At 37.4% G+C, this 14,648-nt stretch overlaps 1 protein-coding gene across 1 annotated transcript; it reads right to left on the bottom strand.

The window, feature by feature from the left end:
* Nucleotides 1-438: 438 nt before the first annotated feature.
* Nucleotides 439-14,097, bottom strand: LOC120780485 (28S ribosomal protein S11, mitochondrial). Its single transcript, XM_040112758.1, has 4 exons — nucleotides 13,770-14,097; nucleotides 788-1,019; nucleotides 661-726; nucleotides 439-605 (listed from the first exon to the last, which is right to left on the bottom strand). Exons 1-4 carry the CDS (start codon nucleotides 13,961-13,963, stop codon nucleotides 498-500), a joined length of 600 nt encoding a protein of 199 aa, XP_039968692.1. The 5' UTR covers nucleotides 13,964-14,097; the 3' UTR covers nucleotides 439-497.
* Nucleotides 14,098-14,648: the final 551 nt, after the last annotated feature.

Raw genomic sequence — 14,648 nt, 5'->3', positions numbered from 1 at the left:
TTAGCTCTTCGCCGTCGTGTTTGAATAGCTCGGCCGGCAATCCATCGACCCCCGCCGCTTTGTTGTTCTTCAGACGGGTGATTGCTATTCGAACTTCTTCATGGTCGAACAATGGAACGTCTGCTCCATCGTCATCGATTGGGGAATCGGGTTCGCCTTCTCCTGGCGTTATGCATTCACTGCCATTCAGCTGGCTAGAGAAGTGTTCCCTCTATAATTTTAGCATACTTGCTAACTTTGCTTGCTAAAAATTTGCCCATCCCTGGCTTAATCGACTCAACTCCTCCAGATAATCTATATACTATTGTATAGTGTCTCCGTAGTTGGATGTTACAAATTTCGTGACAAACTTAATACACGCTTTTGAGTGAGTGACAATATAAAAAAAAGAGCAAAGATCCCTGTTCCTACTAAAGATAAATTATTTCAACTAAAAAAGCAAAGCAAACTGTAATTTTTATTAATTAAAATTTCAATATATGTACATAATTTTGGTTTTACAAACTTCTTTGCTTTCGAGCACGCGGAGGGTTCCATGATACAGGTGTTGCATCAGTAATGGAAACAATATTAAGACCACCCATTTGCAAACCTTTAATTGCAGACTGTAATCAAACTAAAATTATAAATATTCCAAAAATTAAAAAATAAAGTTTTTACCATGCGGCCAGGTCCCAATCCACGCACTTTCACACGAACGGTCTTCCAACCTAGTTCTATGGCTTTCTGCAAATAAATAAGATGTTATCTCTTCAGAATTCAAATTTCAAAACTTCTTTTTATTCACCTCGCTAATAGTTATTGCAGTGGCTTGAGCTGCAATATTTGTACCTTTTCGAGTGTTTTTAAAACCTTCAATACCGCAAGATCGGATTAGTCTAGGTATACCTTTATTATCGGTAACGCTGATTACAGTGTTGTTAGGTGATACTCGTATATTACATATAGGTAATTCAGCAAATGGAATCCCATTATATAGTTGGTGATATGTTTTGACACCTGGGAAGAATTTTTCTTTCCTGCCAAATACAGTGTATTTAGTTAGTTTTGTCATAATTTTAGTTGATATTATGTCGTATGTTCTTTTTCAAACCAAAATTTAATATTTAACACATTTTTTAATTTTTTAGACAACTTTTTTGTGCCCTCTCCTAAATCACATGGACTCACTTAGCCCCAGCGCATCGATGAAATATATAATCTTGTGAAATATATAGGGTTATAGGTACCGCAAACGATTAGTTTACGAGATATTCGACCTTAAAGTTCAAAAATTCGCAAAATTCGAACATTTCAAGAAGCTATTTCACCACGTTAAACCCAGTTTATTCACATTTTTCTCTTCAAATTAATTAAATTACACTATAATCTTTTAAATAAATCCACATTTTACACTTTTAGCAGATGTTTTATTTAAAAAATCTTTATTTTAAAATTACATTTTACACTCGTTTGAACCTCATTTGTTTAACAAAAATTAGGAAGAAATGGAGCGCTGCCATGCGATGACAAGGCAATTCGCTGAAATTCCTCTTTTTCGCAAAAATTCCTCTATTCATGCATAAGGATATTTTGTTTTGAAATTTATTAAGCAAATAAGTAATATTATATACATGTATTAGTAATATTATATAACAATATTAATTGTACATATGTATAAGTAATATTATATGTACATATGTACATATGTATAAGTAATATTATATAATAATGTTACGTAATAAAGTGTAAGGTTACAGTACACTACGAAAACTAAAATTTTGTTTCAATATGAGTGCAAGATAACCGTAAAATGTAACCACTTTATATCCAAAACTCATATTTTAAATATAATAATATATATATCGTCACCTAAAATACAAACGAATGTATCATAAAAAATAAATTGAAATCGCTGACAGATATAATAACCTGCAGCTGTTTTTCATGTTATAAGTACACAGACAGACAACTGCGGCGCCCAATGTTTATAATAAGGAATGCATTCCATATATATGCAGCTGTTGTTCATGTTATCAGTAGACAAACAGACAACCGCGGCGCCCAATGTTTATAACAAGGGATGCATTTAGCAATGCAAGCACACGTGGTACCAAACTTAATACTACTTTTGTAACACTGCCCTCCACTTAAGCCTAATCGTCCCGATTAGGCACAAATCCTCTTGAACCAAATGGGGCGAGCCTCTCCAAATGTACTACTTTCATTTTACATCGTGCTTTTCCATTTCTTTGTATGCGGTATACCACGTCATTAAGTCGTTTCATTACCATATAGGGCCCTTCCCAGGCTGTCTGCAATTTCGGGAACAAGCCTTTCTTTCGAAGTGGATTGTACAACAGGACCAGATCACCTTCTTCAAAACCTTTTGAATTTGCCGATTGATCAAACCGGTCCTTCATTTTATTGCTCATCAGATGCGTGTGCTGCCTTACCATTAGATGCATTTCATTCATTTTTTCCTTTAAGGCAGAGCAATAATCTCCATCATTTCTAACAGCTGCAGGATTTATTACAAACTTAAGATCAGCAGGGAGTCGCAGATCAGATCCGAAAATAATCTTTGCTGGCGTGTAACCAGTTGTCTCGTGCTTCGCTGAACGATACGCCAGCAGGAACATCTGGATGCACTTATCCCAATTCCGTTGATCTTTATCAACGATTTTCCGCAGATGTTCTTCGAGCGTTCAGTTGAATCTCTCTACCATCCCATCTGATTAATAATGTACAGACTTCTTGGAAAATGGAAGATTCGGAATTCCTGCCTTGATCTGAGTGTAATTCGACGGGCACTCCGAACCTCGTTTTCCAATTTTCTACAAACGCTTCGGCTACTGTCTTTGCTTCTTGGTTTGGTAAGGCATACCCTTCTGGCCATTTACTGAAATAGTCCATGACAACCAGTAGATATTTGTTTCCTGCCGTACTAGTTGGGAACGGACCTGCAACATCCTTTGCGACTCGTTCAAATGGTGATCCCACGTTGTACTGTTGCAGCCTACCGCGACTTTTGACTTTAGGACCTTTAGCTGCCATGCACTTTACACAATTACTTATCCATTCTGCTAATGAATCTCGACAACCAATCCAGTAGAACCGTTGTTTAATCTTCTCTATAGTTTTTGTAATTCCAAGGTGCCCTCCACTAGGTCCATCGTAATATTCTTTCAATACTTTCGAGATCATGGACTTCGGTACTATGATCAGCAGACGAGACTGTTTGCCATCTTCGCTTTCCCAGGTACGATGAAGGTATCCATTAACGAGGTTTATGCTGTTCCATTGGGCCCAATATGCTTTTGCAGTTGGACTCTCGCATACGATTACTCAATTGAAGAACTTCTGATTTTAAATTTTCTTTGCCATTTTTTAACGAGCTTAATTCGTCTTCAAATTTTGAAAATTTCTCCTCCACTTCTTTTTGTACTTGTGTAGTATTTTCTGTAATCTGTTGTGCCAAACGATTTTCTAACTGCGTATTAGTCATTTGTTGTGTAAGGCGAGACTCTAACTGTGATGTACTTTCAGCTATTTGCGTCATTTGCTGTGCCAGACGATTTTCTGTTTGCACTGCATTTTCTGCCATTTGCTTAATAGCCACTAACAACATGTTCATGTCTACACTTGATGATGTTCGTTGTTCTTCTACTTTTTCTTCTACCTTTGTAGAAGTTTCTGGGCCATCAAATTCGAATTCGTCCACATTAATTCCATCCGCTTCCACTGCTTCACGTAATCGTGCCTGCAGATCCGCCTTTTGTCCACTTATCGGCAAATTACGCTCCTCCAGTTCCTTTTTTAACTGCTGAATTCTCAATTCCCCGAATTTAACCATTTTGAATTTGGATTATTTGACAATCCCACTTCTGAGACCAATTGTTACGAATTTATTTTTCTAAGGTTCGTATCAAGGATTGACAAATAAAACTAAAACAACCGTTTAATTCAAACAATATCTCTTTATTCACTATACGAGTAGCAGTTTACTTTTAGCACTGGATGATTATGTTAGCGCTGCCACGGCTTATATAGCCACGCACTCTTCGCTAATGCCGACGTGTCCTTCTAAAATATTGCGTCTGGCAATTATAAAAACATAATGCTACACGTTCCATATACAGTTAATGTTTATGTAGACAACCAAACAACCGCGGCGCCCAATGTTTACAATAAGGAATGCATATAGCAAGACAAACACATATAATGATGCCATGCACTCCATATACATGCAGCTGTTGTTCATGTTATAAGTACACAAACAGACAACCGCGGCGCCCAATGTTTATAATAAGGAATGCATTCCATATATATGCAGCTGTTGTTCACGTTATCAGTAGACAAACAGACAACCGCGGCGCCCAATGTTTATAACAAGGGATGCATTTAGCAATGCAAACACACGTGGTACCAAACTTAATACAGTAGAATCCGTTTATTATGACTCCGCCTATATTGACCAACTGGTTATTATGACGTAATTACACTACGAAGTTTGGTTTTCATATAAAATTCTTTATAAAAAAGTCGGATATAATGACTTCGCTTACAGTGACATGTCGCTTATTATGACCCATTTTTAATAAATTATGTCCGGTTAGAATGACTGACATGATTCTTTACACCTCCGGCAATGTTCGTTGTTTCCCGACGCCGTTCGGCACGTGGCTCGTTTTTGTTTTGAGTCTCAGCGAGTAATTGACGCTTGAAGGTTACGCATTGTTTTTTGTTTGTTACTGTGAAAAAATGTCATCGCAACGACGTAAAGCATTTACAATTGAGGAGAAAGGTGCCATAATATGCAGATTAGAAAATGGAGAATCTAACTCATGTCTCGCAAAAGAATTTGGCGTGGGTCATTCGACAATCTCAATGATTTTTAAAAACAAGAACCGCATTAAGCAATCGTTTTCAATTCAAATGTTTTGAAACCGAAGAGGCTTCGAAAATCACGACAAGAAAATGTTGATCAAGCGTTAATTCAGTGGTTAAAAAACATGAGAAACAAAGGAATACCTGTCAGCGGCCCTATGCTACAGGAAAAGGCAAATGGTTTTGCCGCGCGTTTTGGTATTCTCGACTTCAATTGTTCTGCAAGCTGGATCAGTCGTTTTAAAGTTCGACATAACATTGTGGCGGGAAAAATTGTCGGTGAATCTTCGTCTGTTGATCAAAATTCAACAACAAACTGGTTGATATCTGTGTGGCCGAATTTACGAAGACAATTTTCTGATGATGAGATATTTAATGCTGATGAAACTGGACTTTTTTATAAATTAATGCCGGATAAAACTTTAAAATTTAAAGGTGAAAATTGTAGTGGAGGTAAGTTGTCGAAAGATAGAATAACTGTCATGGTAGCAGCTAATATGAGTGGCACAGAGAAAAAGAAATTGCTCATTATTGGAAAGTCACAAAAACCAAGATGTTTTACAAGTGTCAAATCATTACCTGTCGATTATGCTAACAATCGTAAAGCTTGGATGACGTCAGAACTTTTTGAAAAATGGCTTCGTGATTGGGATCGTGATTTGGTGAAGAAGAAGAAAAAGATTCTATTGCTGGTTGATAATTGCCCAGCGCATCCAAATGTTACTGATTTAAAGTCTATAACACTTGCTTTCCTTCCGCCGAATACAACATCAGTACTACAGCCATTGGATCAGGGAATAATACGATCACTCAAAACGAATTTTAGGAAGAACCTTGTGCTCAAAATGATTAACTGTCTTGATGCTAATGAAAACAACTCTTCTACAAAAATAACGGTGCTAGATGCAATTCTGATGGTTAATGATGCCTGGAATAAAATATCACAAAGTACCATTTGTAACTGTTTCAAACATGCAGGATTCATTGAAAGCCACGACGGTTTACCTATTCAAATATCACTCAACATGATCAACATGAATTCGATGAAGAAGATGACATTCCTTTATCTTTGTGGTCACGAAACCTAAATTCAGATTCTTTAGCAGCACCGGAAATGTGGGAAGATTATGTTGACGTCGATAGCGCTCTCCTCACATCCGAAGAACCCACCGATGAAAATATCGTACAGAACATTAGTGCTAAGAAACAACTCGAAAGTGATGGGGAAGAGGAAGTCGAGGAAGAACCATTACCTACCGCAGAAGAGGCATTAAATGCTGCAGAATTATTATCACGATTTGTTCACAGCAATATTGAAAATGATAATTTGACCATAGCTATGCCTTTTATACACAATAGTATTAGAGACTGTTTTTACACTAAAATGAAAAAACAAAAGCAGACACAAATTACAGATTACTTACAGTAAAAAATGCACTTGTATGTGTTATATTGTGCTAATTATGTGCAATTTTGATTTTGATTTAATATATGTGTATGTATACATATTTATTTAATATATTTCTGCATTAAAATACTTAAGTACATACATATTTACATAAAAAAAGTTTTTCATTTCACAAAACGCTTTGTATGACGTCCGCTTATTATGACGTGTTTGTCAATTCCTTTCAATGTCATAATAAACGGATTCTACTGTACTACTTTTGTAGCATTATTATATTTAAAATATGAGTTTTGGATATAAAGTCGTTATATTTTTTGGTTATTATGCACTCAAACTCATATTTTAAATATAATATATATATATATATATATATATATATATCGTCACCTAATATACAAACCAATGTATCATAAAAAATAAATGGAAATCACTGACAGAAATAATAATCAAAATTTATCAATTTTATAACGAAAACTTATATTTTGTTTGAATATAAGTGCATAATAACCAAAGAATATAACCACTTTTACCACTTTATAACAAAAAGTCAATACAGTTTTTTATTTTTAACGCAGAAAGGAGTACTACGCGAAAGTACTTCAGTCACCCTATTAAAATATAGCAAAATAAAAGTGAAATGTAAGCTTATTTCAAGGCTTAGAGTGTGTATTTAAATATACAACGTAAAAAATGTGAAACAATTTTGTGAAACAGAGAGAAATAACATGTTTTCTTAGTGCAAATTTTTGAACTTTTAATCGTGAATATTTTAAAAAATATTAGTAATTTTTACATCATTTTTAGATATTCCTCCTCTGGAGAAGCTCCCCTATTCGTACATACCCCATTTATACGGAAATTCGGTTTTTTTACCCCTCCGCCAAAGTAATCGGAATCGTGCCAGAAAACTAATGTGTTATATATTTCCTGTCATTGGGGTATTATTTGTTTCTTTATTTCTTTTGGTTCTTCTGTAAAATATGAACGTAAGGTAGCACTAATACTTAGTTAGAATGCAAGCCTTTTGTTATTGTAAGAACAAAAATAAATGAACAAAAGTTAAATGTTGAAAAAAAGTTATTTTTGCGGCAACTATATGTATATACATATATTCTTAATCTGGAAGACCTCCTCTATCCGTGCATGCGCATGTTAACCCCGAAATCCGCGGATGCTATTCTAAAATTTACCCGAATTGTGGCTAATAGTGCCCATACACGAGCACACAAGTGCGTTCGATCGGTTTGAATTCGTTTGCCCATACACGACACACAAATCCATTTTGCGTTCGTTCTTCACAGAGTTAATATGTGCGACAGGCAAGCGGAACATTTCTTGGAATTTATTTCTAATGTAGCATTTTTATCTATTTTCGTTAAAAAGTTATTCCAACTTTTATTTTTCTTACGCTATGTATGTACATATATGTATGTATGAGCGCTTAGGCAAAAAGCGAAAACTTTAATAATTTAATTTCTTTTCTCGGTTTTTCATTTTTACGAATATTCTTAATTGGCAGGCAGGATAGAAAAAAAAACTAAACGCCGTATGGAATTAGGGCAAAGTTTATTATCATTGACATAAAATTACCTTATATTTAAACTAAAAAAATATTAAGAAAAGTCAAGTTTTAACATATTTTTAAACAGCATAAAGTAAAATTCTTTTGATCAAAAGCAGCTATTTATACAATTTTTAAAAAAATTTTAAATTTTACACTGTTTTTGGAATTTTCTTAGTTCAACTAGAAGATAAATTAATAAAAAAATATGAATATCTTTGAATTTTTTGTTTCCGATAGAAATTGCGACCTGCATCCTGCCAGGACAGGGTTAAAAAACTCAAAATTTCTATTATGTCCCTTGTAATTCGGACCGACATTCGCTATCCGTATTCTCTAATCCGGATCACATGTTTATTATTCACTACATTCGCTTTTACGCTTTATTGGTTTAAGTTTTTTTTGGAACATGTGTATTATTTGTTATAATAAACAAACAGAAATTTATAAATATTTTTTCATAATACATAATTCTGATATGTCTTTGGGGCACGATTCCGATTACTTTGGCGGAGGGGTAAAAAAAACGAATTCCCGTATAAATGGGGTATCTACGGATAGGGGAGCTCCTCCAGAGGAGGAATATCCAAAAATAATGTAAAAATTACTAATATTTTTTAAAATATTCACGATTAAAAGTTCAAAAATTTGCACTAAGAAAACATAATATTTCTCTATGTTTCACAAAATTTTTTCACATTTTTTACTCTGTATATTTAAATACACACTCTAAGCTTTGAAATAAGCTCACATTTCACATTTATTTTTCAATTTTTAAGCTAAATTTTGTAATTTAAAAATCACTTAGCACACTCATCGTTGAAAAGGTTAGATTGTTTACAATTATGAGGAAAACGAGCCTTGCCACATCTTAAACAGTAAATATGTAGGATTTTTAACAATTTTTCTTTGTTTGTTTTATCGCGTGATTCTTTTTTCTATATTAACCATAAAAAAATACTTTCTACATAAGTATATGTGTAATACGTAATTTATGTGACTGAAGTACTATCGCGAAGTACTCCTTTCTGCGTTGGCGGCCTTCGGCCGCGCTCTAAAAAAGTAACCCTGGCCGAGCGAATACCCAGGGTGACTGAAGTACTTTCGCGTAGTACTCCTTTCTGCGTTGGCGGCCTTCGGCCGTGCTCTAAAAAAATAACTCTGGCCGAGCGAATACCCGGGGTGAATGAAGTATTTTCGCGTAGTACTCCTTTCTGCGTTGGCGGCCTTCGGCCGCGCTCTAAAAAAATAACCCTGGCCGAGCGAATACCTGGGGTTACTGAAGAACTATCGCGTGGTACTCTTTTCTGCGTTGGCGGCCTTCGGCCGCGCTCTAAAAAAATAACCCTGGCCGAGCGAATACCCGAGTTGACTGAAGTACTATCGCGTAGTACTCCTTTCTGCGTTGGCGGCCTTCGGCCGCGCTCTAAAAAAATAACCCTGGCCGAGCGAATACCCGGGGTGACTGTAGTACTTCTTTCTGCGTTAAAAATAAAAAACATATTAACTTTTTGCTGACAGATATAATAACCAAAAAATATAACCACTTTATATCCGAAACTCATATTTTAAATATAATAATATATATATCGTCACCTAAAATACAAACGAATGTATCATAAAAAATAAATGGAAATCGCTGACAGATATAACCAAAAAATATAACTACTTTATATCCAAAACTCAACTTTTGTTTCAATATGAGTGCATGATAACCGAAAAATATAACCACTTTATATCCGAAACTCATATTTTAAATATAATAATATATATATCGTCACCTAAAATACAAACCAATGTATCATAAAAAATAAATGGAAATCGCTGACAGATATAATAACCAAAAAATATAACTACTTTATATCCAAAACTCAAATTTTGTTTCAATATGAGTGCATGATAACCGAAAAATAAAACCACTTTATATGTCAATGTCGTCATATATCTCGTACAGCTCATCGTTCCATCGGATGCGATATTCGCCGTGGCCAATGCGCAAAGGACCATAAATCTTTCGCAGAATTTTTCTCTCGAAAACTCGTAACGTCGACTCATCGGTTGCTGTCATCGCCCAAGCCTCTGCACCATATAGCAGGACAGGAATTATGAGCGACTTATAGAGTTTTGCTTTTGTTCGTCGAGAGAGGACTTTACTTTTCAATTGCCTACTCAGTCCGAAGTAGCACCTGTTGGCAAGAGCAATCCTGCGTTGGATTTCCGTGGCTGACATTATTAGTGGGTGTTAATGCTGGTTCCTAAATAGACGAAATATCTACAACTTCAAAGTTATGACTGTCAACAGTGACGTGAGAGCCAAGTCGCGAGTGCGGACGACTGTTTGTTTGATGACAGGAGATATTTCGTTTTGCCCTCGTTCACTACCAGACCTATTTTCTGTGCTTCCTTGTCCAGCCTAGAGAAAGCAGAACTAACGGCGCGGGTGTTAACACCGATGATATCAATATCATCGGCATACGCCAACAGCTGTACACTCTTATAGAAGATGGTACCTTCTCTGTTTAGTTCTGCAGCTCGAACTATTTTCTCCAGGAGCAGGTTGAAGAAGTCGCACGATAGGGAGTCGCCTTGTCTGAAACCTCGTTTGGTATCGAACGGCTCGGAGAGGTCCTTCCCGATCCTGACGGAGCTTTTCGTGTTGTTCAACGTCAGTTTACATAGCCGTATTAGTTTTGCGGGGATACCAAATTCAGACATCGCGGCATAAAGGCAGCTCCTTTTCGTGCTGTCGAAAGCAGCTTTGAAATCGACGAAGAGGTGGTGTGTGTCGATTCTCCTTTCACGGGTCTTTTTCCAAGATTTGGCGCATGGTGAATATCTGGTCGGTTGTTGATTTTCCAGGTCTGAAGCCACACTGATAAGGTCCAATCAGTTTGTTGACGGTGGGCTTTAATCTTTTCACACAATACGCTCGATAGAACCTTATATGCGATGTTGAGGAGGCTAATCCCACGGTAGTTGGCGCAGATTGTGGGGTCTCCTTTTTTTATGGATTGGGCATAGCACACTTAAATTCCAATCGTTGGGCATGCTCTCGTCCGACCATATTTTACAAAGAAGCTGATGCATGCTCCCTATTAGTTCTTCGCCGCCGTGTTTGAATAGCTCGGCCGGTAGTCCGTCGGCCCCTGCCGCTTTGTTGTTCTTGAGGCGGGCAATTGCTATTCGAACTTCTTCATGGTCGGGTAATGGAACGTCTGCTTCATCGTCATCGATTGGGGAATCGGGTTCTCCTTTTCCTGGTGTTGTGCGTTCACTGCCATTCAGCAGGCTGGAGAAATGTTCCTCCATAATTTAACTATGCTCTGGGCATCAGTGACTAGATCACCTTTGGGGGTCCTACAAGAGTATGCTCCGGTCTTGAAACCTTCTGTAAGCCGCCGCATTTTTCGTAGAATTTTTCGAGCATTACCCCTGTCGGCCAGCTTATCAAGCTCTTCGTACTCACGCATTTCGGCCTCTTTCTTCTTCTGTCTGCAAATGCGTCTCGCTTCCCTCTTCAACTCTCGGTATCTATCCCATCCCGCACGTGTAGTGGTCGATCGTAACACGTTGCGAGGTAGGCAGCCTGTTTTCTCTCCGCTGCGACACGGCACTCTTCGTCGTACCAGCTGTTCTTTTGCACTTTCCGAAAACCAATGGTTTCGGTTGCAGCTGTACGTAAGGAGTTTGAAATGCCGTCCCACAGTTCCCTTATACCGAGTTGTTGACTAGTGCTCTCAGAGAGCAGGAGTGCAAGCCGAGTAGAGAATCGTTCGGCTGTCTGTTGTGATTGCAGCTTTTCGACGTCGAACCTTCCTTGTGTTTGTTGGCGTGCGTTTTTTGCTGCACAGAGGCGAGTGCGAATCTTAGCTTGCAACAAGATAGTGGTCCGAGTCGATGTTAGGACCTCGGAGCGCACGCACATCTAAAACACTGGAGACGTGTCTTCCATCTATCACAACATGATCGATCTGGTTGGTAGTTTTTCGACCCGGAGACAGCCAGGTAGCTTGATGAATCTTCTTGTGCTGGAATCTAGTACTACAGATAACCATATTTCGGGCCCCGGCGAAGTCAATCAGCCTCAACCCATTTGGGGATGTTTCGTCGTGGAGGCTGAATTTACCGACCGTAGTGCCAAATATACCTTCTTTGCCCACCCTGGCGTTAAAGTCGCCAAGCACGACTTTGACATCGTGGCGGGGGCAGCTCTCATAAGCGCGCTCCAAGCGCTCATAGAAGGCATCTTTGGTCACATCGTCCTTCTCTTCCGTCGGGGCGTGGGCGCAAATCAGCGATATGTTGAAGAACCTCGCTTTGATGCGGATTGTGGCTAGACGTTCATTCACCGGAGTGAATGATAGTACTCGGCGACGAGTCTCTCTCCCACCACGAATCCAACACCAAACTTGCGCTCCTTTATATGGCCACTGTAGTAAATGCTACAAGGACTTACTCGTCTCTGTCCTTGTCCCGTCCATCGCATTTCTTGGACGGCGGTGATGTCAGCCTTTATTTTTGCGAGGACATCAACCAGCTGGGCAGCGGCACCTTCCCAATTAAGGGTCCGGACATTCCAGGTGCATGCCCTTAAATCGTAGTCCTTATTCCGTTTGCCATGGTCGTCATCAAAAGGGTCTCTCATCCGAGGCTGTTTTAACATTTTCATTGGTATTGTTTTTTTTACGTGGCGGGTCCCAAGCCCAGCGCACAACCCTTGTAGGGAATGTTTCGCCTTCTCACTTTTTAGCTCGCCTTCGAACGGATGTTCTTAGGCTACCCAGAGGATACTTGGTCAAAGACCGGAAGTAGTGAGCTGCTTGAGCCATGTGTAAAAGAATCGTTTCTGGCCACTCCCAAGTGAATGGCGATCAGAGAACTTTCCTCACTTGCGTGAACTTCTACACATGACTCCATCCTCCATCTACTTATTTGCTTAATAAAGTTAAAAAAGAAAATATCCATATGCATGAATAGAGGAATTTTTGCGAAAAAGAGGAATTTCAGCGAATTGCCTTGTCATCACATGGCAGCGCTCCATTTCTTCGTAATTTTTGGTAAACAAATGAGGTTCAAAAGTGTAAAATGTAATTTTTAAAATAAAGATTTTTTATATAAAAAACCTACTAAAAGTGTAAAATGTGGATTTATTTAAAAGATTATAGTGTAATTTAATTAATTTGAAGAGAAAAATGTGAATAAAGTGTGTTTAACTTGGTGAAATAGCTCTCCTAAACTAAGCGTTTGCGGTACCTATAACCTTATATATTTTTTAATCAGGAGGACTTCCTCTTTCCAACGGTACCTTCAAATCGCGGCGCCAAAGAAATCGGAATTGTGCCGTCTTTGGTAATCCGGATTTCCTTATATTCCGGATAGAGCCGGTTTTAATTGATCCGGATTAGCGGGCCTCTACTGTACTATAAAATTTGCTCACGCGCATCCTTTGTTTGGCTGGGATTTAGATTAGCATCCCCGGATTTCGGGGATAAAATGGGTGTCACTGGAAAGGTTGCGTTCTTCAGATCACGAAAATATATACATTTAGTTGCCGCTGACTTATAGTTTTAAAGATATTTGCATTTAAAGTTGAAAAATTGACAACTTTTACATTGATAATTTGTGTATTGTGAGTAACTTTTTCACTTATATTGTGCACTTTTCACTTACTAACACTTCTCTACAACGTTTCGGTATATTCATTTTTTTAATATTTGTTGTAAATAAAGCTTTATTTTAATTATTTTATTTTAGTTACAATTCTCTGCATTTGCACAATAAGAAAAGGGTTGCCATGGTTATTTTTTTTGAAGCGCGGCGCGGCGCGACATTTTATCCCCGAAATCCGGGGATGCTAATCTAAATGTTACCCCTTTGTTTTTTATAACTTTTATTATCAACTCACTAAAAGATTATATTATTGTACCTTACTTTTGAATAAGCGTATCTATATCAATAGACTTTTCTCCCGATGTTCCTTCATCTTTATCAGGTAGGGAAGCCATCATTCCTTTTCTGTCTTCAACTTTTCTCATAGTAAGGGCAGTGTGAAACTTACAAGCTTCTTTAATATACGACCATCGAGGACAGTATAGCTCAACAACAGTATTAAATAACCGTATCATCCTGATTATTAGTAATGAATCCGAAATTGATATAGAAACCGACTAATAGAAATAACCTAACAACTTGCAATGTTACGTCAAAATAAAATACATCATTAGTGATGGTTGCAGTTGGAAAGCAATCGTCGCACCAACTTTATCATCCTATCGATGGCATTATTTTGGAGGCACTATCGATAATTTTTTTGACTCTTGTTGGTTTATGACTTAAGGTAACGGGGCATCTCGACAGGATAAAATTTATTTCATACTAAGTGTCAAATCTATTGCTATTGCCATTGCCAAATCTGTATGAGAGCATTTGTTATCATAACATATTCATTTGCGCAAAGGCGCCGGGTAGGTAGGTTCGTGTTGGTGTAGCCCATGTTTTGAGCGCTTGGAAAATTTATTTGGGGAAACTTTAGTATACCATCCCACGATTTCAGGGTTAAAAGTAGTATGGTTGGATAGTGCTGATGCTCCAGATTAAGAATATATATAATTATTGCCGCCGCAAACTTATAGTTTTCGAGATATTTGCATTTAAATTTGAAAATTTTGCAAATTTAATTTTGCAATTTCTCGACTTATGGTTAGTTTTTCTTCCGTATTATGCACTTTTTATACACTTACAATTCACTACAATATTTCTACATATTTATTTTTTATCAATATTTCAGATATTTGCTTAAAATAAACATTT

This window comes from Bactrocera tryoni, unplaced genomic scaffold (genome assembly GCF_016617805.1).
Source record: "Bactrocera tryoni isolate S06 unplaced genomic scaffold, CSIRO_BtryS06_freeze2 scaffold_25, whole genome shotgun sequence".
Classification (NCBI taxonomy): domain Eukaryota; kingdom Metazoa; phylum Arthropoda; class Insecta; order Diptera; family Tephritidae; genus Bactrocera; species Bactrocera tryoni.
This window is presented reverse-complemented; position numbering and strand designations above follow the sequence as displayed.